This window comes from Diadema setosum, chromosome 17 (genome assembly GCF_964275005.1).
Source record: "Diadema setosum chromosome 17, eeDiaSeto1, whole genome shotgun sequence".
Lineage (NCBI taxonomy): Eukaryota > Metazoa > Echinodermata > Echinoidea > Diadematoida > Diadematidae > Diadema > Diadema setosum.
In genome coordinates this window covers 5,625,856-5,651,882 of record NC_092701.1, presented here as the reverse complement: position 1 = coordinate 5,651,882, position 26,027 = coordinate 5,625,856, and the positions used below count along the sequence as shown (strand labels likewise).

At 37.7% G+C, this 26,027-nt stretch overlaps 1 protein-coding gene across 1 annotated transcript in view; it reads left to right on the top strand.

The window, feature by feature from the left end:
* LOC140241120 (uncharacterized) overlaps positions 1-11,049 on the top strand; it is a 44,476-nt gene extending 33,427 nt beyond the window's left edge. Inside the window, exons 6-12 of the mRNA XM_072320887.1 lie at positions 769-1,116; positions 3,791-3,871; positions 6,403-7,949; positions 8,850-9,011; positions 9,713-9,895; positions 10,182-10,359; positions 10,946-11,049. Coding sequence (XP_072176988.1) covers positions 769-1,116; positions 3,791-3,871; positions 6,403-7,949; positions 8,850-9,011; positions 9,713-9,895; positions 10,182-10,359; positions 10,946-11,049 — 2,603 coding nt within the window. The remainder of the gene's footprint in view (positions 1-768; positions 1,117-3,790; positions 3,872-6,402; positions 7,950-8,849; positions 9,012-9,712; positions 9,896-10,181; positions 10,360-10,945) is intronic.
* Positions 11,050-26,027: the final 14,978 nt, after the last annotated feature.

Sequence of the window (26,027 nt, the reverse complement as noted above, 5' to 3'; positions counted from 1 at the left end):
GGTAGCGCGTCTGCTTTTCAATCGAATGGCTCGGGTTCGAGTACCATTACGTCTGGCCAGCGAGCAGTATACCCCTATGGCCTAGCTGAGTTATATGTTTAAATCGAAGTCATCCCACGAGACCAACTCCCCCGAGTCATATAGCACAAGAGCCCGACATCGAAAAAAAGAAACCCCATTGAGTCATACGGCCAGCGAGTCGTACAGCCCATGAGTTCGACACTAGGCATGTAAAGCCCAGGAGTTCGACACTTTAGGTAAAAACAGCCCACAAGCATGACAAGTTCGACAGATACAACACGCGGCTAAGTGTATCGGTCTTGTTGGCCTTGTTTGCTTAGCGTCGAACTCATTGGCTATATGACTCGTGGGCTGTATAACTCGTGGGTGTCTGTCTCGTATCGTTCACGCCCTCCCCCCCCCCCTCTACACTGCGAAGGCGATTACACTGTCCCTTTGCTAAAGCAAATTCATGTTTCGTTTGTGAAGGAGTCACAACCAATTTCACTTCTTTCAAAATAATTGAAAATACAAACCTTTAAAGGGATATACTCACGGCAGAACGCGAAAAATATCCACCTCTTTTGATTCTTCAAAGTGATTAGCAATAGTCAGCTTATTGGTATCAACCCGTGCCACATGAAAACTAGAAGAAGATAGGGGAGGAAGAGGGGAAGGTATCTGCTTAATGAAGTTTTGAAATAAAAGAGACTTGTTACAATATCAAAATAGGCCTGTATATATTGTTTTTTTTCCTTGTGTCCTAAGCTTTGGCATCAAAACACGAGATCCCGGAATGCGTCGATACTAGTCAGTTCCGTCAAAGGCCATGTACATACCAAACTCCCTTCAACACTCCTTCCTTCAACCTTACCTGCGTCGTCAGTGGTTTCAAGCCTAACATTTCCATGCTGTGGGCGGAGAAATCGGGGAAGAGACTTAATTCCGTGGCTTCGCAACAGACAACACTATTTGACGACACATACGAGAGGTTCGAGACAATCACTGTTTTAGCCCAGCAAGTGACTGAGCAAACCTTCACCTGCATTGCTACTGGTGACTCGCTGAATGGAAATTCCTCCTCAGAAATCACCGTTTTGCCCGTAGACCTCTCAGGTTTGATGAAATTTTGCCAATTTTGTGTTTCCAAATGATATTTGGTTTATGATAAAGCATTCGTTGTTGTTGATTCGGCTTTGGTTAGGGATGTTAAATCGCGGTGATCTCACGAGACCAACACCCACGAGTTCGACATTGAGAGAGAGAGAGAGAGAGAGAGAGAGAAAAAAAAAAAGTCAATGAGTTACTAGTATACAGCCCACCAGCCATACAGCCCATGAGCTCGACGCTGGGCAAATAAGGCCCTTTAGTCCGGCAATAGGCATACAATGCTCACGAGTCCAACTGTGGGAAGGTCCATCAATATTGTTCTTGCTATTATTAGTATTCTTTGCGGGGGTGAGGGCAAACATTTTCAATAAAACATACGTATTGATCGCGATGATTGGGATGTATTCAGAAAACGAGTGACATTAATGGGCCGGTCTCACAAAAGTAAATTTCTACTACCCGGAGGCATGTGAGCCCTAACGTATCACTCCTGAGGACAAAAAAAAAAAAAAGAAGTCCTACACAGGGTAGACAAGGCCCATGAGCTATATCATTGGGATAGTCGGTCTCGGAGCTCTCTTGCCTCTTCTCGAACTCGGGGGCCAAGTTTGCCTAATGTTGTACCGTTTTTTGTTTTTTGTTTTTTTTCGTTTTTCCGAAGGTTCGTTATTCCGAAGGCTCTTTAGTCCGAAGATTCGTTATTGTATTCCGAAGGTTCGTTATTCCGAATTTCATTTTCGCATTAACGAATCTCCGGAATAACGAACCTTCGGAATAACGCCACAAATGTGCGGATTAACGAAGCCTTTTTCATTTTCGGATTAACGAACCTCTAGATATAGGAAATTTGTGTGTTTCGGATTAACAAACCTTCGGAATTACGAACCTTCGGAATAGCGAACATTCGGAATAACGAACAGCATCCGTTGTACGGTTCTTTTTGTCCAGCTCATGGGCTGTATAACTCATGAGCTATGATATGACTCGTAGACTGTAGGACTCGTGGTTGTCGGCCTCGTGACATGCAACTGCTTATTCGTTAAATTGTTTCGATATAATAATTGTTTGGTCATAAAATCAAATAGAACCGTTCCTATCAGACGTCAGATAGACATTCATAATATAAGAAACCCTGCATCTATTCTGGCTAGGAATCAATCACAGTCTTAACTGTGCCAAGTATGTCACAATCTATAATGTATCAAGGTTATACCCATTTAATTATCTACCTACTTCTTTTCTAAATTGGAACCACAAAACAATAAATGTTTTTTAAAATGATATAATTTTATCTTTACATTCATGTCTTCCACATTGTTAACACTTGAATACTGTCTTTGACTGTGTTTACTTAAAATTTCAGGGAAACAAGGTGATCTGAGACTCACTTTTGGACTTGTCATTGGTCTACCTATTATTCTAGTCGTTCTTATTCTTCTTGTGGGAAAGTTTTTGCAAATGTACCATCCGGACTACTTACCCAGAAAAGGTGTGACAATATTTGTGCCGTACTTCACTAAAGCACCAAGTTAATGTTTGATGAGGGCAGACTTCAAGCTAAAAAATGATAAATGATGTATAACACAATACAAAGTAATTAACATTCCTAGCTTTTCTGAACGATAAAAAAGAAATACATATCCAGGAAAAGCGTTTACTGAGAAAACAGGATTTGAAGTTTCGGGTAAATTTATCGCTCACCTTGCCGTGCTCTGTGCAATGAATGAGACAAAACAGATCTTTAATCTCTATTACAGCCACAATGAAAAGATTATCAGAATACGGCGAATGTTTTCACACTGAGTGTAAGGCACATAATTGTATCAATGAATAATATCAACTTTAAGGCAGGAGCGCTATCCTTCGTAAAGCTATATGTACCACAGTTGAAAAAGTGGAATAATGTATGAAAGATTTTTCAAGAAATGAAAAGGGGCCTTTACCTATTTTATCACACTATTCTATAAAATAATGCTGCAGAAAAACTGCAAAAACACACGTTTTTATTCTTTGCATTCTTTGCATTGAACATTGAAGGAGTGAATAACAGAAAAGAGTGAGTGTGGAGTGAAATTGGAATGAATTTTTAATGAAGATATATTCATTTTCACTAATTTTGGAGTGAACTCAGGGATCACTCGTTCCACTATCCTGTACGCAATCGCCCCAGGTGTGTTGTTTCTTTGTTTTGTTCGGCCACTAAACCTTGTGCGTATGCCCCTCTAAAATGGAAATCTCACACTTTGTTCACCGGATTGACAATTTTAACAACGGATAAGCAAAAAATATCGCTCGTTTCTTGTACGGTGGGTCTATCCGGCAAAGTGTGACAGGGTATAAGCCTCTGTAACAAAATTCCATTTTCACCGTTTGTGCATGCTTGGAGGTCAATTGACATAAACAGGTGCGAAAGTACACTATAGCGCTTAACTTTAAAGCTAGATTCGACACTTTAACGTAGAATTTTGATCACGGCCATGCCAAATAGCGAGTTAAGCAACAGATATACTTTGTGTGCGTGTGTGTGTGTGTGTGTGTGTGTGTGTGTGTATTTTTTTTTTTTTGGGGGGGGGTTGTCTTAGAACTTTCAATTTTTCTAAATATCTTCATCATGAAGTTAATCTATTAGATTTTTTTTATGTAGCCTTACATTTTTTATTTTTTATTTTGTGTATTACAGGATGTGGCTGGAATCCCTGCTGGCGGATACCACATAGGAGACTCAGAGAGCGACCTCATGTGGAAGAAGAATTGATGATGGGTACGGGAAACTGCATGATTTTTACAACTTATCTATGCCACAAATAAGAAGGATATAGAAATTCAAAAAAAAAATCCAAAGTGTGGATGGCTATTAAATTAATCGCTTCTGAAAGGATGCACATCACGATACCAACAACCACGAGTCATACAGCCAGAGATGTCAAGTTCAAAAAAAGTGAAATGTTCATGACTCGGTGTCTCGACGCGAGCGCGAGCGAGGGAGCGAAGCGACCCGAGCGGGGGAGGAAGCTTTTTCAATTTGTAGCTCTTATGGTGCGATCTGGTGCATACTTACGTGCCAATCTTTAACTTATTTTAAAGACAGAAGGGAAATATACCTTCAGTTGAAACTATCACTTTAATCCTTTAAGCTATGTTCTGATTCGTGAGAACAATGGGTGTCATGCGTGAGATCGTGAGACGGACCCTAAATACTTTTTTTTTTTTTTTCGAGGAGGAAGAGGACTTTATCCTCCAAAGTCATCTGGTCCCTTCTCGCAGAACACACACTTTCTCAGAGTATAACAAAATAATGACCTGATGTGCATATTCAGAACAAACTACTAGAAAAAAATATTTGTAAAATGAAGTTTACAAGGAAATATTTCATAATAATGGTTGATGTGACGTGCACATCTAATTTTCATGATCTGGAGTGGGTGTAGTCAACAGGGAAGGTGTGGATTTAGTAGAAATTTACATCAAGTAACGTGTATCTTGTATATCAGGAGGATTTAACTGAATCCGATAATTCCCGAATTCAAGATTGTGTTTTGGTACTGGGCTTGGTACTCCGCGGGGTTGTAACAAACAGAGCGTAACTACATAGACTACTATGTGTGTTTGTTCGCATTCGTTACTCTATCGGTATTAAAGCTATAGAACGTCAAGCACATCTAACGTCTTTTGAACGTACAAGTTAGGACTGGTGGAATACGCTGAGTATTCGGTTTTGTTTTGTTTTACGCTATCGTGTACTAGTATTTGTTGTGCATTGTTTTGGCACAGCTCCATTAATGTACTGGGCGTAATTGGACAGCGAGCGAAAGAAACGTACATTCAGCTTGTGAAAAGTTCAAACAGCGAATGTTCAACATGTACATAGGGTAATGATTGATACGTTGTCCTCTGCCCAAGATTTTGAAAACGTCCCAAATAATGGGGAAAAAAAAATCTGCTTTGAACAGCGTTTCTCTGCGAATCCTTACACGAAAAGCTAATGAATACACCGCACCACAAATGTGTTATGCATAATCAGTATTAAAGAAATACGATCGTACCTCCAATTTTTTTTTTTTTTTTTTTTTTTTAACCACGTTGAGCATGCATTGGCTCGATAGTCTATATAGCGGTAGACTTTGTAATGCCTTATTATTCCCTACACCAAGGACCAGTCACTTTTGGAAGGTATGTAATAAGTTTGTTATCCGTTGCTAATACTGGAATAGTTCTTAAAATGTTTGACGTTCATTGTATTATCAGCTATTCGAAGGGATTAGCATAGATACTCCAGAGCCATTTTTTTTTGGGGGGTTAATTTAAACATGTATCTCTGTGAATCCATTCTGATCTGATTTATTCTTCACTTTACTCCCCCCCCCCCCATCCTCCCCAAGCAGGTCTTCATTATCAATGAAATTGTGCTATTGCAAAGTGCTCGACTAATGGAAAACTACACAAATCCTTTTGTAATGGGTTATTATGTCTGCAATTTCTTGATATCATTATTTGATTATTTGTGACCGTGCATCACAAAACAAACAAAAAAGTCGCACCCCTTGATTTTACGTGAGGACTCAAGAAAGGTGAAATAGGTGAACCGGGTCAATTTTGAGTTTTCCATATTTTCTGAAAGAGCTATTCTTCTTCTACATTATACTTGAGTTTGGGATCATAAATTGAATGGGAAAGAGGGTTTTCAGCCGTTTTTCTACAACCCCTTTTTTGGTAGAGTATTGTGTTTTTCTTAAAGGCCCCTTTCATTTCTTGAAAATCCTTTGCACCCTCTTCACTTTCAACTCTAATAACTTTTAAAAGGATGATGCTACTGCTCTGAAAGTTGATATTTATCATGGTCACAATGTGGTAATAAACCATGTTTAATTTCAGCTTAATCTGATAATCCCTTACTTGTTGGTGCTACAACGGTTAACATCATGTTTTTGTCCCATTCACGGCACAGGTAGCACGGCTTAGTAAGATTAAGCACTTGAATAGACCCTGTACTTCAGAGCCACTTTTCTCAGTTCACACTTTCCAGAGTGTGTGCTTTCTTTCCAGTATTTATATAGGTTAGGAGAATCCATTTGAATTGAGTTATACATCATTTTAAAGCTTAGAGTCTGCTCTTTTAGAATCAAGTCTTAACTAAAAATCCATGTCTGGCGACTTTTTGTTTGTTCTGAGGTGCAGGGTCACATTTGATCTTATCTATGCATTCCTAAACATCCATATTATTATTCACATATCACATAATACTTATATGTATGCAAGGAGATTTGATTTGTCTGTTTTTTTCGTTTCTTCAAGGGTCATCACAATACTCAACCCCGCTTACAAAGGAACATGTACAGCAATGCAAACAAGAGCTAAAGGAATATTATAGTTTGTCACGACGCAAGATTACAGTGGATCCACTCGACTTCATTGAACGTGTTAACTTGGATGAAATCTATACAAACTTGAGCTTAATAGATCTGAGGGACATGCAAAAGACCCCGCTATCGTACGAGGATATTTTAAGCAACGATGGAAAACTGTCCAAGCGCCTTCTGATTCAGGGTGAAGGAGGTGTTGGAAAAACAACGCTCTGCGCCAAGATCGCCTGGGACTGGTGCCAAGGAAGGATTCTCCAGGATGTAGACATGGTGCTTGTAACTCCTCTACAAGATGTCACCGATGACGAAAGTATTGGTAGTATTATGAACAGATATCTTTCTGATTCAAATGCAGCAACACCTAGACAGTTGGACGACTATATCTCAAAGAGTCCGAGTAAAGTTCTACTTGTATTTGATGGACTTGACGAGTTTAAAGGGAAAATAATAGAAGGGAAGAGCAGCAATGAGGTTATTCGCATTCTAGGACTAGAGCAATATAAGTCATGCAAGGTAATTGTGACCACACGACCATGGAGAACGGATGAATTCATGGAGGAAAAGAATCTTGCTGACGCTTACACTTTTATCAGCATCGAAGGATTCAATAAGGAAAATTTAGCAATGTATATCAAGAGGTACTTTCGTATTAGAGAGAGGGACGTTCTCGCAGAAAGCTTGATTAGTTTCATGGAGGAAAATGATGTCATCCGGTCGAGCATGGCCCCATTTCCCATCTACTGCGCGATGCTTTGCCTCATGTGGAAGGACCTTAGTAAAGAGAGACGAGAAGAAATGCAGAAAATGAAAACTTTTTCAAGGATTTTTGGAGAGATGATCTTGTTTCTGCAGGAACACTATGCATCAAAAATGCTTAAAGCTGTACATTACAGGAGCGTTACCAAGCATATTAAGGCAGCTGACAAGGCCATACAAGACATAGGTGAAATAGCACTGAACGGTCTATTGGACAGGAATCTTTCATTTCCTGAAGAACAATTCAGCAAGTGCCGGGCTGCCATGGAAACATGCTGCAGAGTCGGGGTCTTGACAATAGAGAGAGATATCCTCAGTAGGCAGGATCTGCGTGAAGTCAACATTTCATTTTCCGATGTGTCAAGTGTTTCGTTCCCCCACAAACTGTTCCAGGAATATATTGCAGGGATGCATATCAAGAATTTATTTGCTCGTGATCGTGCAAAGTACGACATCCTGAAGGAAAAACTTCTTCTTCGATTTCAGGAGTTCCGTTTCGTGCTCTACTTCGCCTCAGCTTTAGAGAATGAGCTTGGCCTCGATATCATCCACGGCTTGATTAAGTATGCCAAGAAGAATTTCTGCGTTGACGTTGCCTTTGAATGCCATACTGAGGAGGCCGCCAGAGCAGTGGGTGAAAAATGGAAAAAATATATACTATCATCGTATATATCAGAGCATACAAGGTCAGGAGTTATGTTCATGATGCACTGTAATCACGTGGTGAGTAATACAGATTTCCTTTAACTTGAAAGGACACAGAAACAATATACGTAATGTAGCATGGCTTTGCAGTCCTGACGGTCTGCTTTAGATTGAAATTTATATAGTAATAATAATAATGGTCTATGGTCTTGTACTTTCTTAGTGAAACTCAGTTATTTGAAACCCATGTTGGGATGTATGAAAGTCGTTATGTGATGCATCAATTCTCAAACATTTTTTTAACTGATCAGTCCTGAATTTGTGGAGATATAACTGTTCCGGTCTCAAAACATGCATAATGTATAAGGGGTAAATGGAATTGGAGTGTGAACAGATTCGAACTATCATCCCATTCGTTAATATGTCAAGCATGCTTTCTAAATTATTTTCTGTCTTATTGCTGTTGTTTCATTATATGTCTTTCCAGGAAACTTTGCTAAAAAAAAAAAAAGTGAATGGGACGAAAAAAATAAATTCATTGAGAAAAAAGTCTAAAAATGTGCTTTTTACGATTAAGTGAAATGTGAATATTAAAAAGTTACCCTTGCCAAACTGCAAGACACTAGTAGTAAACGTCTAAGTTTGAACATGCATGGTCATAGGCCCTACTGCTTATTACATGATAAACTGTATATCTCGAAGAGAAACATATTTCGATTTCTGAAGCAGCTACATATAGAAACAGTATGAATGCTGAGGATGTCAACTTACCCCTCAGGCATAGCCCATGTAGAACATAATGATTATGTTGCATGCACTCCTCCAGACCTCTCCCTACGAAATCATGCATTCGTGAAAGACATGGATGACGATAGCAACTGAATGTATAACATATTGCAAGCCCTGATTTTCATCACATTGGCTAGTATCGGTTTCTCTATCTATCCACTACTATCTATCATTGTTCGTTCCCATTAGAAATCGTTATCTATATATGATATGAACTGTGGAAAGACTGTTTCACGTGATGTGGCGGAGGGTATATGTTCAAGCAGTGCCCTGCACGAATTGCTGATAAATAACTCACACTTCCACAAGGACTTCTACGAAATCATCAGGGCAAAAGCTTCGACATGTCAGGTAAGACCATACCACCATAGCTACATAATACTTATGTTATGAGAATTGTAGTTGAAGATGGAATCTTAGTAGTTCATTGTCGAAAGGCTTAACACAATGTCCAGTGTTCTACCACCTATGAATATGAAATTAAATTCTGTATTGTCGATAAGCTTAATACTCACAAACAGGGAAGGTGAGTTTTCCCTGAAATTCCATCAGTGAAAGCAACTGATTAGTCTTCTGCTTGTTATACATGATAAAGATATGGTGCATTTTGATGTTATTGACGCAACTCTAACATTGAGGCACAGTAGAATGTCAGTCATCAATTGTTATGACTTTTTAGATCAAACATTTCCTTGGAGTATATCGATTTTTAATGATCATGTGTGTTAATGGTAAGGCATTACAAAATGAAATACGTCCATCAAAATTGAAGCTCCATGGTCCAAGCCAGTCTTAACCTCAATCACACCAAGGAATTGACTGTTTTGTATCTAAAACAACAACAACAACAAACAAACCCGAGTTTAATTGCCACCAATATTATTGTGGCAGTATAAAAACAGAAAAACAAAACAACAGCAACCAAGGATTTCATCACGATGATGATTGCGATAGATAACGTTGTTGGTGATGTTGTTGCTGTTGTTGTTGTGTGTATGTATCGTTGGAGACGATTACCTGTGTCATTTGCTATGTTTTATCCTTTGTATCAGATTAAAGATCTCAAGTGGTCTTTTAAACGCTTTGAGAAAAACTTACGGAATCAATTCTCCATGGGAGAACAGTTGGCCCTATGGGTGTGTACTATACCAAGTCTTTCGAGATTTAAGGCAGGGTGCTACCACTTGCCCGAAAATTTCCTCTCAACGGCCGCCACCGTAGCATCATTCTGTCAGGTATGTCAAGTGTAATCCTGAGTCACCATATTTGACCAAGAGTAACTTTGCTTGTGTTTTTATAATATTTTTTTTTTTTTGGCCATTGCTGACCAGCAGGGACTGCTCATTTTTCCATTATGTCGAAGAAGGTTAGAATATAGAATCACTTGTACGTGTATTTTCTTTATTTTTCTTAATCACGGGAATCACTTATTCACAGTTTTTGGTATATGTAAGCATTTTTTTGAATTATGCTATACTTTTGATCGACTTCGGTTTATATATTTTGTCTTTCTTGTTACAGATTGAACATCTGACGTTGTCTTTATGGAACTCGGATGACGATTCTGAATATCAATCGTCAATGGGAAGTGATTTGGCAGAATGGGTTTGTGCTATGCCACGTCTGACGAATTTCAGTGTGAAATGCTACGACTTGTCGGATGAATTCTTCTCATCAGCCTCCTACCGCGCACAATCATGTCAGGTATACATTAGATGAATATAAAAAATCAGAGTTGAATCCTCAATCATCAGCTCATTACAATTTTCGACAAGTAATAAATGCAGAGGATGCAATTTACAAACTAATGATAACTTTGCTTCATTTGATTATGTAATTTGGGTCTCTCATCATCTTTTCTTTCGCTTGCAATGAGGTTTCTTTATGCTCCTAAAAACAACAGCACTGCAGCATGTCAGATGCGTTGTACCTGTAGAAATAGATTAATGTACACTGTAATTATAACACAATGCGAGAAATCAAGTATCCCTGAAAGAGTGCTTTCCATTTTTTGTTTTAATTCCTCAGATCCAAGAGCTTTCCATGAAGTTGTATGGAGATTACATTTCAGAGAATGCAGCAGTGGATTTGGCTAAATGTCTGTCTACACTGCCTCACCTCAAACGTGCCGATATCATATGCCGCAATCTTCCAAAGACATTCTTCAAAACAGTAGCGTCACTGCCAACACAATGCAAGGTTAGTACATGAAAATCTATCCGGCGCTGTCAGACAGTCAAAAGATCAAGAAGTGTAAAATCTAATGATCTTTAAATCTCGATCAGCGGTCAGACTGGCAAAAGATCGAGAAGATTTAAGTTCGCGATGCCAGTATGACCGCAAACTTCCCGCGACACTTCTCACGAAGCCTCCCAACCAACCCAACTAGAGAGATTATCCCCCATTCCCGTCAAACTTCTCGATCTGTTGCCAGTGTGACCGCTATCAACTGAAAACTTCGCGATCTTTTTCACGTGACCAGTCCAACACTTGTTTGCGGTCATCACATGAATCAGGACTCGTGTGCATTGTTACGTCACAACTCACTGGCCATCAGACGGCGCGCTGTTTTTTCTTGAGCGCAATCAATGACCCAAACTTCTCGGTTTGGCTGCTAGTGTGACCGCGTGACAAGAGATGGCGAAAGCTGCTCGATCTTTTACCAAGTTCTGGTAAGTATTAAGGGCGACGTCAATTAATGCATAAGATGTTAGCGTGGGTATTTTCACCCGGTAAAAGCAAATTTTACATCCTTATCCTTATACCTCACGTAGCCGGAGGGGAGAGAGAGAGAAAGAGACAGAATTAGGCGCGGTCAAACTGGCAAAAGATCGAAAAATTTAAGATCGCGATCTTTAAGATCACAAAGTTTTGCCAGTGTGACCGCACGACAGAAGATCGCGAAGACTTCGCTATCTTAAAGGCAGCCGGTCGTCGCAGGCGATTCGCAGCTCAGTAGAAAAGCACGACAAGCTGCTCCTCCCGTTATTGTACCCCCGTGCGTACCGAATGCCGAACACGACGCTACGCAGCGCACCAGCGAAAACCTGATGGGGCACGAGCGCGCCGTGCGAGCTGTCCACTGTAATTTCAACATGGACGCCCGAATACCTACCGAATGGGGCCGAATGGGTGCATGCACAAAACCGCACAACAGCCATGCGCATGAAAATCTCTCCCGGTCCGCGACACAAGAAGTAGTGAGAGCTGTCGGGTGTACGTACGTACGTATCTGGCTCCAGTCTCTGTTTATATGCACTATGGTGCCAATTTCAGCAATCTAGGCAATAATATTTAAAAATGTCTGAAAATATTATATAACAATATCATAAATTATTCATATATTACGTTGTTTAATATTTGGTATTTATAAATATGCTTTGATGAAAAAATATTAAAACTCTAAGCTTCATGTATAGCAAGTTGCAATGCATATGGCCATATGGCAGGTTGTTATGATCTCATCGTGCAATGTTGTCTGCTGCGTCAGCTGCATGTGTTATACGTACAGCTTACAGTACGTTGGGCCGGATCGTAACATAACAAAGTTGATAGAAAGTCGTCGGTACCGGTACTAACAGTATGTCAGTATCAATATTGTGTGTGGTATGCGAGTACTGTTTGCAATAAAAAGTGCTGTACTGTTTCGGCTTAGCCTTGGCTTTGGTTTAGTAATGAAACCTCACAATGGAGATCAAACAGCCGTCCAACTCGAGGCAACGTATCTACTTGTTTGACGCTATCGACGAGTGGAGAACGCAGAGAGACGTGTTCTTAGCTGGAGGACAAGTAAGAGACCAGAGGGGGAGGCTTCAGCGTCAGCGTGCCGATGAAAAATTTGCTTTCCACTTGCTGGAGTTGCATGAACAGTTTTGCAGGAATTTTTATTTAGAATGTGCAAATTCGTGTTACGACATGCACGGTGGAATTGTGTTGCCACGGCTTACGCCAATCAAGCAACCCCAGCTGGCCAAGTCAACAACTTCAAGGAATCCAGATCCAGATGATGTGTAAGTAGAAGTCTACACATGAATCAGTGATTGAAGTGGAATGACTTTTTCTAATCTAGTATCAGTAACTTTAGGGCATTTGCGTTTGATCGACAAGTAGGCCTATTTTTCTATGTATAATTCCACGTTCTCATTTATGTCAAATTATGATAATGCCGTAATTGAAATGACATTTGCTGGGTCAGTTTAATGTCATTAGTCCCATTAAATGAGAAGTTTTTCATATCAATCATGTTATGCAAATTCCCCAAGAATATGATTTAGGATTTGCAAATAAATTTAAAAAAATGAATAGATCTATCGCAAGCTCCATCATACATGTAGTCTAACCCAATAGATCTGGTAGAACTCTAACGTTTAAACAGGGGAACTAAAGGTTCAAAGATGACAGATCTAACAATAATAGATTCTACTCGAGTAGTTTAGGCCCTACTTCGACTTGAAGGTATGTCGGTTGGTGCACGGCCCCCTTCTATCACGGCCACAGTTACACTGTGCAGTGCAACTGTGGCCGTTGGCCCTGCACGGGCACAGTCGCTTCCCCGTCCTGAATTTACACACGCCAGGGCAAGTATGGTTGGACCTACTACTAATCGACCGCCTGATGTTTATCTGCTTGATAAGAATATTTAACACTGAAATTCACGTAAAAAAAACTTGACCTACGTGATTGAGAAAATCCAGCTCTATCAAATGCCGTTGTTCCGTTTTCGATTCGAAGTTTCAGTGCAAAAATATCGCCGACGAACTTGCGTGGCCGCGTTTCAGCTCCCCGCGGTACATCGCGTTATTAGGATCGACCGCTGTTTTTGCATTGACAATGCACGCAAACCGAGTTGTATTGAACACCGTGTTGTACGAAGCTTTTTAGAAGCCTTTTAGAAACTTCCATAGACATTACATAGTGCTGTCATTACGATTCGGTGAAAATATTCATTCGAAATTTTGTCCTTGATTAAAACCATTAATGAACAATGAATTATCGCGTTTTCCCACACCATCCTCATCTACATTCAAAGCCAATCCATTTTTATGTGCTTTGCGCGCAGAGAAGTGCGTACTAAGTGTTCAGTGCACGAATTGTAAATACGCGGTCGGTTTCAATAAGGGTGGTCGATATGTATATAGTAGGGCTACACAAGACACGTCAAGGTCTCCGACCCAATCGTCCGCGTTCAGAATGGACAACTCGGCGGTAATATCTGCTACCCATGACGATGTGTCATCGTCCATGATGGCCACCCTACCTATATTTAATCTGATCTGACGATTACAGTGTAGTTAACGACTGACGACGATCGACGGTGCGATCAGAGAAGGCGTACACTGTAGTCGCACGAAGTATAGGCAGCTAGCTACTATAGCTCATGCGAACATTGCATCACACAGTACATACAGTATACCATACATTCAATTCACATTACACAAAACGTACTCCCCGCGCTCAGATCAATCAAGCGAGCAAACGAGATACTATAGCGCGATACATTGCTTTAGGGATGTCTTGCGCACACACACATTTCGCTTCGTAGCAACTTCGGAAGCGAGTTTACGTGCTGCCGCCCGCGGCTGAAATATGTCCATGTATCCTCGCGACTGGGTGTCTTTAATCTTCTCGATCTTTTGCCAGTTGGACCACGCCTAGACAGACAGACAAAAAAGAAAAAGAAAATAGAGTAGGCCCTATACACAACCGAAGTTCGTCTGATCTGCAATTTCAATTCCATAATTATCTGTCAGTAAGTGAGACTATCCAAATCAAATCATTATATACCTATTTTTCAGGACCACAATTTTATGCAACTAGCATCTATACGCTGTTATGAAGCAGGTTTTCGTTTGAAAAAATACCAATCCATGTTTTCAGACATACGATTACAGATGTATTATTCATATTCCATGTACTTAATTATTATATGATTTCCGGTGTTTGATAGTTGTTACTTTTTCATCTTGTACATGCTACAGCTGGACGATATCAAAATTAATGGAGAACCGTTGAGCAAATTACTCGGTGACAATCAAGACTTGGCAGAGGTATAATTTGCAGTCTCACAATTATGTTGCATCTTTCTGAACTCATCATATGTAACATGTATTCTACCTTACATAGATATATACATATATATATATATATATATATATATTCTTTTTTTTAATAGGCTAATTTAGTATGAATGTCTGGTCATGTAGTTTTACATAGACGAAGGAGGACACTATAATCACCTTCAGGCCTGATCGATCTGCATGATTATCTTGCTATAGTATGAATGTAGATCTCTAGTGTCTGTGTATTGTCCCGGAATGCTCAGATATCCAATTGAATTCAAACGCATTTTCATTATTTCTCAAATGAACACAAATTGGCAAGATATGAGAAAGAGATCAAGGACAACATTTACACCAATGCATACAGAGATAGAAATAGGCCTGAAAAAGATCAAAGATCTGAAACATGTAGTGCTTTAATGTGCTTAAATGGCATAATACATTTGCTTGTGTATATTAATGAAGAAAATGTTTAAAATTGTGGAAATATGGCATCAGATAATCAATTTATGAGGGAAATGTTATATGACTGTACAAAAGAAAATCTTCTTATTTTCCGGGGCGGGGGGGGGGGGGGGGGCACATTCAATTTAAGGTACATGGGAGAGAGGTGTTTTCGCAATAGACTTTTACATAAATTTGCCCAGCTAAAATAATTACCAGTATTCGATTCTTAGGAATTTGTTGTAATCATTAACGGTTAGTATGAATATCTACATACAGAAGTATTGCAAATTATGTGCAGTGACTCCATTAGAAGAAAACAAGATATCAATTTGAGGAGAGATCGAGATTGTATGTGTGTTACCTAGGCTAAAGCAAAATTCAAAAATTCCACAGTTAGATACGAAAGTATCATATAAATGGATGGTGCAAGATGAGAAGAAAGAGATATTTGAGAAATTAATCTACTGATTGCACGACTGTTACGTGAAATAGTATTAGAAGCACTAACAATATGTGGCTTTAAACACAATGCATTACCGACTGTGATTCCATGAAGTTTTTACTATTATGTGAAGAGTGACCTTACCGATTTTCACTTCAGTGACGCATCCAGGGTGTGTTTGTTTGTTTGTTGTTGTGTTTTTTTTTTGTAACAAAAAAAAAAGAGAGAAAAAAAAAATGAGGAAGGGGAGGGGCGTGCGCCCCCTCTTTTAAATATGTAAAGGCGCCTCCCCTTTACGGAATTCCTGGATCCGCCCCTGAAGTTGGTCGGGAATACACTACTTCTTCATACAATGTATTATACAATATTGTGAATAATATTCTTATTGTATGTTTATTACAAGGTTTTGAATTAGTTGACTTGGTACCACGTGACAGTGATCTTGTTGTAGTGTACGCTCCTAAACTATAATACTCTTAGGTTCTTGCACAGGAAACCCTGTCTTAAACTTAATTAGGTTAAAAATGCATCTTATATATATTTTCATAAAACAAAGGAAACATGCTCTTTCATTAATGTCATTTACTATTTTCGCCGATAATAACATGGTCAAAATAGATGATTAGCCCTTATGCAATTGTAAGAAAATTAAATAATGCAATAAAAAAAAAATCGATTCGTATAATATTGTTCAATTGTCGTGCATTTATCTGTCATAAATGCATTTTAGATCACGCACTTTGTGTTTTCATATACATCGTAGCTCCTAAAATACACTTCAACACTGAGAACACGAGTGAGCCCTTGGAGGGTCATTGTATATAAGTGGAGATGGGACTTCACCTAACATTTTTTTTTTAACCATGCAAAACATGATGGCCTGTCGACATGCTTTGTGTGTATTTATCACTGTGGTCATTTTCCATTATCTTTTTCAGTTTAGAAACATAGAGGCACGGTGAAGGCAGCAGCCGAGGAAAGGTTGATATATAGATTACACCGAGCCGCATAAGTGATGAAAGGACGAGGAAGGTCATGTAGACATGCGCCAAGAAATGGGAAAGGAAAGAACGAAGTCTAGGTATCAGAGGAGAATTAATCCAACCGAAAGGGCATGAGGAAGAGTCATGAAGTTATTCATGGAACTGATGCCCTGAAAAAGGGTTGAGGAGAGCCCCCCCCCCAAAAAAAAAAGGGAGGGGGGATAAGTATATGGTGGGGGGGGGGGAGAATGACACGAACAGGGGGAAATTTAACAAAGAGTATAATAGGGAAAGAATAGAAGGGACTAGGATAAAAACGGAAGAGGGAGGCGAAAATGTAAGCAAGAGTTACAAGGCACTGTATTTGGATGAAGATAGTACATGGGAACTCTCGAGATTTGAGGGAGGTATATACAGGTGGAAGTTTGTGTGAAACTCTAGCTATGCAAAATATGCAATATAGTCCGAGTAGTGTTGAATAGACACTTCATAGAAATTTCAGGATTTAGTTTATCATTCTCATACTTCATGGACAGAATGATAAATTTGTTTGACGTTTGACATTGGATCTTGATGGTAGCATTTACTGTATAGAAGTTCCCGCTTTCAGCATGGAACCAGTGAAATTTGATGTTCCTCTCATGTTTTAAATTTAAATGAACTCTGAAAACATGTAATTTGACATGTACTAATTTGCTAGGATGAAAGTTGAATTGTGTTCTTAACAGCAAAGCTGCATCTACGATTGTAGAAACGATGTTTAATTGTGTGTGGCTGTGGAGGGAGGGGTGGTTTGATCTATCTTGAATAGGAAGTATGATACGCATGGAACATAATGTCAAACGATTGTTAACTGTGTAATAGGCAAATATATTGTTTATAATTAGCTTGATTCTTCTCATTTCAAAGCAAGATAAACGTAATCCATTCACACTCATCTAGGAACATGCAAAATGTCCTCATAAATAACAGTTTTCACATTCCATACTTATCAATTTAGGAATTCCGTAGAAGGAAAAGTTCCTTTTTCAAGTTCCTCCTACGTCAGTTCAATACCTATGAATCTGCATTATTTTGTTGTCAAAATGCTATCATTTTCATTGAATGTCTAATATGTAACAGATGTAACTTATGTATTATGTACAAAAGACTCATTTTATCGTATAAATGTGCATCGTATCGTCAACTTACTGTTAGCCTTATTTCGAAATAGTAATTGGTATTTTGCGGGTGGACTTAGGCATGATATGCCTTTCCAAGAAGTAATATATGCAGTTAAAGAGTACCTATACTATAAAAAGCAAATATGAATCATAAGATAGAGTTACTGTTACTGTACTTTCAAGCATGGGAGACAAATAAACTATTGTAACAAAAATATGACAGGGGCAAAGAGATTGATCTAGATTGCCATCTTTTTAGCGGTTGACCTTTTCCCCGAGCTGTGAAGTGTTGTTAATGCCGACATGTCGCAGTTTCGACACATTATACTGGCGTACATTGCTAACGAGATAAGTTTGCAGATCGAAACTTGGTTTTCTATTAGACATTGCATCAAAGTGACAGGTGTAATCAAGAAAACAGACTGCAGTAAACATTATTCTTTAAACTATTAAGAATAATATCAAGACTTGCAAAGTAAAGTTTCAAGTCACAGGTATTGGTTTGTTGTATTTCTGTGTGCGTGTGTGTGTATGTGTGTGTGTGTGTTTAAATCATTATCATTGTCGCGTGTGTGAGAAATAAGAATATTGTTATCAACAAGGCAAATTAATCTGTGTTTTGAATGTCAATGACCCCACGTAAATGAAAAATACGATGAATTCTGGTACTGATTTTAATGAATGTTGACACAGTGGAGCCATTATAAGATCTGTTTTGAATCTGTACATGTGTGCTGTAAACAGACTTAAACTGTCATTTATTTTGCATGAAGTGTTTCATACATTATCTTTTGATTTGCAGGTTAAAAGTTCAGACTATACTGCGCTAGGTCATGTGCTGTAAAATCTATCAAATGAGAAACCATCAGACTTATGGTAAAATTGGTCTCGCCATCTTGCAAAAAAAGAAAACATCCAAAGCGAAATGAATCGGGTCACATAGAAATACCTCTTTTTGTTGTTGATGGGACATGCCATACATGTTTTGAGGTTATTAGTACTTATTACTAGTTCTAATGTCTGCATATATGAATCGATTATCAGCTAGTATGCTCTGATTAACCCTGACTTTCTCAACTTTCTATGTACATAAAATACTCGACATTAAATGCATGCAAATAAGACCCATAATTTTTGTACTGCCTTGCATAACATTGCGTGTTCACTGAAAACGTTAAAAATTAAGCTCATTTGATTTTGTGCGATATCTATTGTGATATCCTTGCTTGAAGGTAAAATTTTCCTGGCCTTTCGTGCTTGAGACTTACTTTAAAAAGTCAAATAACATGTTTGAATGATATTAATAGTAGTGGATTAACTCTTGAATTGAACAGCACACACTAGCATATATATAATACACTACAGCGCCTACTTAATATATAAAAGGGGAAACAAAGTCTAAATATAAGTTTGTCTGATTAGAAAAAGTAGAATATTATGAGTTCAACGGCACAATATTTGATCGAAATCGGGTGAAAAATATTAAAGTTATGACATTTCAAATTTTCGCTAATTTTTCAGGAAACAATTTTTGAACAGTCAATATGAATATGCAAATGGCAAAGCATGTCATTCCCTCACAACGTGCCATATAGTTTGTGCATAATATTTTGAAATTTGCAGTTTTTCATTCAAACGCAATAATGCCCGGGGCTCAAATCCTGGTATATCCAAACTGATCACTATTCTGAAGTTGTAAAACAAGGGATAACATCATGTTCATACTTCAATGACAAAAACATTGGATTTTTGTCATTTTTATTTGTACACGATTAATGGAAAATTGTGAGGGTATGACATGGTTAGCTCATTCATTTGCATATTCATACCCACTGTACAAGAACTGTTTTGCAGAAATTAGCAAAAGCTTCAAAATGTCAGAACTTCCTTATTTTTCATCCCATTTCAGTCAAATTTTTATCATTGAATTGGTACGATTTTACTCTTTCTTATCAAACTAATTTTTATTTGGACTAGATTTCCCCTTTAACATCAAATATTTCAATATTTTTTGTTAAAGTGTATTTCCTTACCACATTACAATTGTATTATCATGGGTGTATGTACTTATGCGTGGTATTTCCAATGCAAAAATGGTATCTTTGAAAAGAGAGGAAAATACATTGTCAAAATTCAATTTCTCAATGACTTCTTCAATATCTACAAATTTCAAAAATTCTGTTTTCAAAAGACAAAACAAAAGCAAAAGCATGAATAAAAGTATTGTTCATTGCGAACTGAACCTAAAACTCCAAATGGTGTCTAGTTCTGTTTTGTGTTTGTTTTTCTACCCCCCCCCCCCCCCATAGTCTTTCCAGATCTGGAGCATGCATCTACATGTAGATTGTGCAGTAGAAACTCTCATTGTTCAAGCCTTTTGTTTTGAAATTTGCATTCACTGTTCTTTTAAATATTTACTAATGATTGTTTTTTTCTTTTCTACAGTATGACTGGACATTAGGCAGTGTGAACAATTTACAGCATTCCTACAAAGCTGTGTCGTTAGTAGTTTACATTCGTACGCATAAATTTACAACTCACGTCACCATAGTGTAAAACAGTGGAGACTGATTGTTATTGTCATGTAGAATAGAAAACACAGATGAATGAAATAACACACATTTTCAGAAGTGTTATGTTCTCATTTTATCTCTGTAATATCGAAAGCCAACAAAATCGAAGGATTGCACATAAAAATTGACAGATGTACAGCAGAGATGTAAAAACAAAACGATTTTTAAAAATGCATCACACAAACAAAACATTTATGACATTTACTCATGATAAAGTAAAAAAAAAAGATTGCCCATCAACGGTATTTTCCACATCATGCTTTTTCAAAAGGAGCCTTATCAATCTGAAGTCGGAGCATTTCCTTTGGGGTACGAAATAGAAAAGTGATAACATTAAATTGTTACAACATCTAAGTTAATCCCAGTTATCTTAGGTCTCCGTCAATGCAACCTGTTCTATAACATGTCATCACTGAGAAAAAATATTTTTTCATAGCATACCTTTATATCTTTTCCTCATTTCTCCTTCAGTTAATCCATGAGATATGTGAAAAACTCAAAACCAAAAATTTTCATGATATAAAATCAACGCAACATGGTCTTTACCGTCGCAATCTGCTGGTTACAGCAAAAACAAAAACAAAAACAAAAACAAAAACAAACACACCTGCCAATTAAAAGCAATTAACAATCAATGCCTCTCCTTCAATAACCAAAACAAATTTCAAACATAGGACCAATGTCAATAACAATAATAAATCTTGAAGCATTGGACTAAACTTTGCACACTCTCAGCTATGACCACTTTGAAGGTGGCAGCCTTCATTCTGTAAAAATAATTTAGGAGACTTACAGAATATACATTTCTTGGGAAGAAATTCATTCAGTTGGTACAAAACCTATATTTTGTCTTAAGTCACTATTCAAACTTTAACGCCTGAAGTGTAATCCCTCTGTAGCCATCAAAGTAATATCCATACAGTAAAAAAGTCAGTTAAAGATATTGTCATAAAATCACATTTCTGAAGAAAGGAAGAAAGAGCAGGCATTAAAACAAATAGTATCACAGTACACTGAGGTATCAACATTTGTGCATATGATTAACCCCATCCATATGAAATCAAAATGACGAGTTTAAAATGATGAAATGTCCCAATACCTTCCTTAAAAAAAAAAAAAAAAAAAAAAAAAGAGTCAAAAGTCTTCCTATGTGATGGCTGGCAAATAGTATACCACTGATACATATGCATGGAAAAGGAGAAAAAAAGATATAATAGGCATCTTTTTTTCTTAGGTTACATGATATTTGCTTCTGCAACAATTGTTCTGCTTTTATTTTCCCAAAGCATTTAGGGTTTATAGGGTTTGTGATAGGGCTTTTAATCTAGTTTGATGTATGTGTATTAGCATGAGGAGTAGGGTTATATTTGTGGGTAGAATTTGTTTCGCTTATTATGCAGATATTTCATGGGAGCAATTATTGTTGCAGGACTAAATATCATGGAACCATATTCATATTATCACTATCATTATTTGGTGAGTGATTAGGGTTTTAGTAGAAGATGGGGACACCCCTGTTCATAATACACTAATGGTCAAGATCAATAACACATTGAGCTCCATCATAACAAAAAGAATAAATGTCACCGTGCATCACAAAACCAACAAAAAGTTGCACCCCTTGATTTTATGTGAGGACTCAAAAAGGCTAAACAGGTTTACCAAGTCAATGTTGGGTTTTTCATGTTTTCTGAAAGACTTATTCCTCTTCTACAACATTCCTAAGTTTAGAATCATAAAATGGATTGGAAAGTGTGTTTTCAACAATTTTTCCACAACCCCTTTTTCGTAGAGTAGTGTGATCAAGTATGTTGTAGAGACCCCTTTTCATTTCACGAATATCCTTTGCACACTCTTTACTCTCAACTCAAATAACTTTTGAAAGCAAAACGCTACTGCTGTGAAAGTTGGCATTAATAATGGACAGAATAAGTAAATAGAGCTTACCCAATTTCAGCTTAATTTAATAATCCCTTCATTGTTGTTGCTCGGGTGGTTTACATCCTCATTTTTGTCCAACCATTGAACAGCTTGCACAGCTTGGTCAGGATTGAGCACTTGAATGGACCTTGTACTTCAGAGCCTCTTTTCTCAGTTCACACTTCTCCACAGTGCATGCTTTCTTCCAATATATAGATAGGTTAGGAGAGTCTATTTCATTTGAGTTATATATCACTTTAAAGCTTTCAGAATCTGTCCTTAACTAAAAATCCATGTCTGGCGACTTTTTGTTAGTTTTAGGATGCAGGGTTACAAATTGCACATGTCTTTACGAAGCATGCAACATTAACAGATTTGACAAGTTGTCACCACTTTGAAAAATACCGCCTACCAACATTTGGTATGTATGGCAACTTCAGACAGAGATGAACATCCACTTAAATACTCTTACATTCAATATAACTGTCAGTAATCAATACATTATGTTATCATGATTTGTGATTGATACAAAAGGCACCTATTAATACTGTACATTAGTAGATCGAATTTGAAAGAGATGTATACGTTGACTGACCAAAAGAGCCAATGATCATATGATGTATATTTCACATTTTCAGCATTGCAGTTAATTTTCAAGATTTCAAATCACATGGTAGTAACAATATCATTCTCTGTAGAATATTGTCTATATGAACATGACAGCAAAATTACATGAAGACCAATCACAGTGGTTTAATTCCAACATATGACAACTATCCTTTTGCCAAAGGCGCTCCAATTGCTGTACTGGTGCACAAGAAGAGTATATATAAGCACATCAGGGTCAATAAAGCTTGTGCTGTTAGGGTTGCACAGCTTAGGATTTCTCTGAATCATATGAATAATAATCACAATCGCAAGTCTTCAAAAGGTCAAAGCATCAACAAGCTCAGCTCAGGATGTCAAGCTCGTCACTCACAAAAACGCAGTGCTAACAACAGCCGATAACAGAGTCTTTGATAACGACTACCCCCATGATGAGACTTGTGAAACCACAAGATAAATCAATGTATTGCCCCACATGATTTTTCAGTTTCCAAGCACAGTGAATATCATTCTTTATTTTCATATCTCTTACTCATCACTAGAACTGGAATCAATTTCACTTAATTCAAATAGCACACTGAATACATGTATAACATTAACTCTTGCACAAGACATATCACAGACTAAATGCCAAGGAATTGGGCCATGTCGGCCTACAAGGAGTTGACTGTATAATTGATATCTGCATCTCCGGTAACAAATTTGTTTTACATATTATCTACGCGTAAATCCTTCACATGTTATGTAAAGCAAAGGTCACAATGAATGCATGACCAAGAAAAAAGAGTTGTATGGAAATAACTTCAGGGAGAGGGTAGAAGGAAAACACAATTGGTCTGAATGTTTCTCCTATAACAATTGATGACCAATAGCAAGAAATTGTATAAGCATTATTTCCTTTCTGAAATTGCAGTTATGAATATCACAGAGGCTTGTGTTGAATTGTTGCATGGTAGTGTGATCCACAGTTACAATGACAAAAGTAAAAAGCATGCAGAAAAAAAATAAGAAAATTATATACATTCATCTCCAACACTGACACAGTGGTTCCCACGCACAGCTGCTGCACATGGGGGCTGTAATAAACCTCAGAATAATAAAGTTTGGAAAGTTTTTACATCTATCTTCAAACCCAGCTGAAGATGCTGTGCACCTCTCTGCACATTTTATGTACAAGTACAGTAGCTATTTACATCGTTATGCAGTTATCAGATACAAAATACTTTGCATTGAAAATTGGTTGATGTGGTTCAGAGTAAATGGATAACAATCACATCTGCCATAAAAAGAATATACTGAGAGATGTCCATGATATTTATAAATGACCCGAATACCAACAAGGCAAGATATGGGTCTCCTGTTTGCTCCATGAAGAAAACCATCACTGTACATTTGTCTCTCAATGCTAAAATAAAACATAAGTGCTGTCTGCAGAAAGACCTTTTAACTGTTCTCAGAATAAAGATGAACAACTTCCCATTCTCAATTTCCTTTGATGTGTATGTACATACTGCAAAGCAAGTCTAGAATGGCAGTGATCCGGCTCATCAATACACTCAACGTTACTTCTTCAACCAAGATTTACTAGCATCTCACATGTTAATCTGTTACACCCTGCCATATATATATATAGTCTTTCCATCTCATGATATGAACACTGTATTCTCCTTCCATTCCACCATTGTATGTATCTGATCCTTGCCTCTGAAATATGACTTGTTCTTCTCTTCAGTGTCATGTTTACCCTTCTCACTCTCCGCATTTCCAGTATCACACAGCATCACAGTCGAATTGAACACTATTTACAGGGTATATCTGGTATGTGGAGTCAAAAAATAACACCATTTGTGCAACCTTTTATAATGATTAACTCTGTGTTTGACGTTGCCAAAGTGCTTGTCCACAAAGTCTAATGGTATTTTGATTTTTTGATGGGGTACAGCATTTCATCGAGTATGGGTTGCTCTGCTTCAATGCCACTCTAATTTGCCCAGTCATAAAGCACATATTCCCCAATAAGTTATTAATATTCCATGCAAATTTATTTGCTTTGCTTTAAAACGCAGTTGATGCAATTTTTACTCCTCCTTCCATTCGTTCTTTACATCAAACTTAAACAAGTCAGCAAGTAATGTACACATATGAGTGTCTTGTCCACAAGAAACTAAATTAGCATATTTTCATCTCATCTTCAATGACAATGAGTAATTCAGTGAAAGATTTTAGCTTTTAGGACAGGAATTCTGACATCACAAGCTGAACTCAAATTGGGACATCTGACTTGATAAAAGCGATGTGACCCTTGTATGCATAAATGCACTCACAATTTGTCATGTCTGGATAAGAATGCAGTTTGAAAGCGAGGTAGTTTAGTGCTGTATTTAGTGAATGTGACAGCTTCATCAGGCTATGAGACTATAATATCGGGGGGGGGGGGTGCTTACTCGTTTGCTTTAGCGAAACTAGTAGGCAGAGTTTATACCTAAATAAACTTGACTTATACAGTAAGTGTTAAAAATAAGAAGTAGGTTTAAGTACATAAGGCAAGTTCAACATGAAACACAATCATCAGAGATTGTGGACTAAACCATTGATTTAGTCCAACACCAGAATATAACTGCCATTCAAAATCAGTGAAAGAGTTTGCCACATGATAAGAACAAATTCTGCATAAGACAAATGCAATTTCTGTATGTCTTTGCATACTAAAAGTATGAGAAAATATAACTTTGCCAGCAAAGTTTTCAACCTGAAAAAAATAATGGAAAATTACATATTTCATTTTGAATATCAAAAATGAACTAATGCAGAATTCATATTTTTGCAAAATCAGGAAACCTTCCAGTCCTAAAACCATTTGGGTGTCTGAATCTCAACTAATATGACATGAAGTCTCATCTTAACCCACTGCATACCTACAAAGAACATGATACATTGTAGGTTACACACACAATCTACTGGGATATATCATAATCTACCTATTAAGAGGAAATGGGTTAATAATAAGAGTTGCGGTCACTTGATGGAGATATTGCTTGTCCATGCTACAACCAACATTACTTTTCCCATAACACGGCACAAATTATACCTTTTCTAGAAAGATGCACATCATCATTAAAAACATCATTATCTTATACAAATACTAAGCATGAAGGTGAGAGATTGTTATCTGAC